This window comes from Penaeus monodon, chromosome 34 (genome assembly GCF_015228065.2).
Source record: "Penaeus monodon isolate SGIC_2016 chromosome 34, NSTDA_Pmon_1, whole genome shotgun sequence".
NCBI lineage: Eukaryota > Metazoa > Arthropoda > Malacostraca > Decapoda > Penaeidae > Penaeus > Penaeus monodon.
The window spans coordinates 6,644,159-6,646,828 of NC_051419.1; the positions used below are offsets into that span (position 1 = coordinate 6,644,159).

Consider the following 2,670-nt stretch of genomic DNA (forward strand, 5'->3'; position numbering starts at 1 on the left):
TGGCCCCCCTCGCGCCGCCCCTCGTCGTCACCACCGTCGCAGACTCGAGCACGACCTTGGCTGGACTCTCGGAGCGGTGTTCGGGCGTGTCGGGCGAGGTGCCCTTCCGGCGTCCAAGCGAGTCGGCTCTTATGGATGCCACGCCCTCGCAGGGCCCCGTCACCGTGGGCGCCGGCGTGACTCTCGTGCCCGCTCGGCTGGCATCTGGTCAAGTGGCACTCGTCCTCCCCCCAGGGACGACGCTGCCCCCCTGCGACCCCCCGCAGCCCCACCCGAGCAAGCACTCGCTCGAGTCCGTTGCCCCGCCCTCCTCGAGCTTTGGCGCCTCGGACTCGCCGGCAGACTACTCCAGCATGTCCCTCTCGACTCAGCTGCCGTCAACGCCCTCGTCCTTCGGGGGGCCTCGCCTCGTGACCTTCGCGAGCCGCCCTCACGAGGGGTTACTATACAGCGTCTCTGAGGCGTCCTCGGCCCCTTACGCAACGCCCTTCAAAGGCCCGTCGGGTCTCGCGGACGCTCTCCCCCCCTCTTTTCTTCCGCCTCCGCCTCCCCTCCTTCCGCTCCCTGAGGACGACGGCTCTTCCTCCGCGGAAACCCTTTCAGGAGACGACGTTCCCTCCGACTCCACCCGGCCGGGATCAAAGCTCCTCCTTCACCGCCGAAAAGGGAGGCCCTACGCTCTCCTCGGAGGCGTCTCGGGGCGTCGGCGAACACCACGCTGAAGTGAGACTCGTCTCCTCTGAAGCCTCTGGAGAAACGTGTCAGAGACTCGTTCCTTTCCACCCATCTCCCAGCTTGAAGATTTCCGTCAGCTTCGCAGACTCGAGTAAAGCAGAGACTCAGAGAGCGTCTTCATACCTGAGCCTGTACTCGGACCCAACCACAGCAGCTCAGGTTGTTCGCCCGACGCCCACGCTGCCGGAGGGCGTCACCTTATCGTCCTCTCGCCCGGAGCACGCCCAGGGGACACCTTCGCTTTATACCCTTCGTCCTGATAGCTCCTGCGCTGTCCAGCCGCCAGCAGTGACATCCTACAGGCCGTCCTTCGTCACTGCTGTCTCGTCCTCCCCATCTCCCATATCAACCAGCGTCTCATCAACTGCAGATGCTCCTTCGATGCCCATTATTTCATCAACTTCCGGTGCTCCGACGAGTCTCAGCACCTCAGCAGCTTCTACCGTCCCATCTATCCTTTATGTGTCGTCAACTCCCAGTGTCCTATCAGGTCCAGGCATTCCAACCAGTCCCAGTGTCCCATTAAAGCCCGGTGTCCCAGTAAGTCCCAGTGCCCCGGCAATGCCCTATCACCCAGCAAATCACAGTGCCCTACCGACGTCTTCTGTCCAGTCAACCTTCAGTCTTCCATCCGTGATCCCATTCCCTCCCTCTTCCCTCACATCTTCCTCGTCAACCACTCTTCCATCCACTTCAGGCGCTCCACCAACTCAAGTAACTTCCTCCTCCATCACGCCTCCATCGTCCGCTATTCTGCCATCGCTCTCCGTCCCAACACAAAACTCTTGGTCGGAATCCATTAGCCTCCGGACGCCAAACTCTCAAGCAAATGCTGCGCCTTCTTCGAGTGATCCGTCACCTGCTATCACAGGTCCTCCTAACACCCATTCTTCGACCCCATTAACACCCATTAGCAGTGCACCCATTACCTGTTCCTCATCCTCTACCAGTACAAACTGTATCCAGACTTCATCCAGAACGCAAGTAGCTTCTGCCTGTACCGTGCCTGTACCCGGTAACCAGTCTCCCGGTGCCTCTTCATCTTCATCTTCCTCGGTGGGCCTCTGTACTTCGCCAGTGCCAAGCAGTACCACGTCAGAGAAGGCCACACCCTCTGCCGAACCCCTTAATCTCGTGACCAATAATCAGTCACTAGATTTGTCGTGTGGCAAACGCCCACCATCTCTGAAGATCGCGCCCACGCCCACCTGGAGGAGAAGCAGCGCGCCCTATCGCCCTCCTCTCGTGGGTCGTCGCTCGCAGCCATGGCGTCCATGGTGATCTTTGATCTCTCTCGAAAAAGGTGACCCGTGATATCCTGCAAAAGACACCAAAATATCAGTATCGAATCAAAATCATTCAAAACTTACTTCATGCACATTTTTCTTCACAGCCATTCATCACTTAATAAATGATTCCACGAAAACACATTTCCTGTGACGGTCGCTTTCAACTGAAGCGGATTTGCTAAAAATTGCTAAAGATTGTGTAACTTTCTTACGGTATTTATAAACCTGCTTTTAAGTTATAATTAATTACATAACGATCATGACTATTACGATAATGAAAAAACTTTGTAGTTATTACTCTTTTCATGATTCATATCATATTCATAATCATCACAGCTATTCTCCGAGGCTTTCAATATTATGCATGATATTTGCACGTATTACATCTAAGGTTATTAAAAGATAACCTGCAAATTGTTTTGATGTTTTTTTGTTTTTGTTTTGATGTGATATTGTTTTTGTTTTGATGTGATATTGTTTTTGTTATGGGACAAAGTCCGTGTTGTTCATTATAGATATTAAGGATTTTATGTGATAATAGTTAACGTGACTTTGGTTTACTAAAATGCATTGATTGTTTGTAAATAAAGCAATACCTTGTTTTCCTTTTTGATTTTCATTTGTTTCACACGGATAACTGATGAAC

The 2,670-nt window shown here is 53.2% G+C and overlaps 2 protein-coding genes across 2 annotated transcripts in view; both read left to right on the plus strand.

Annotated features, from left to right (window-relative positions):
• LOC119594553 (transcription factor HES-1-like) overlaps window positions 1-751 on the plus strand; it is a gene marked incomplete in the record, with an annotated part of 2,127 nt that extends 1,376 nt beyond the window's left edge. The window contains 1 exon segment of the mRNA XM_037943583.1: window positions 1-751. Coding sequence (XP_037799511.1) covers window positions 1-722 — 722 coding nt within the window.
• Window positions 725-2,542, plus strand: LOC119594554 (putative protein TPRXL). Its single transcript, XM_037943584.1, has one exon. It carries the CDS (start codon window positions 1,117-1,119, stop codon window positions 2,014-2,016), a length of 900 nt encoding a protein of 299 aa, XP_037799512.1. The 5' UTR covers window positions 725-1,116; the 3' UTR covers window positions 2,017-2,542.
• The last annotated feature ends 128 nt before the right edge of the window (window positions 2,543-2,670 follow it).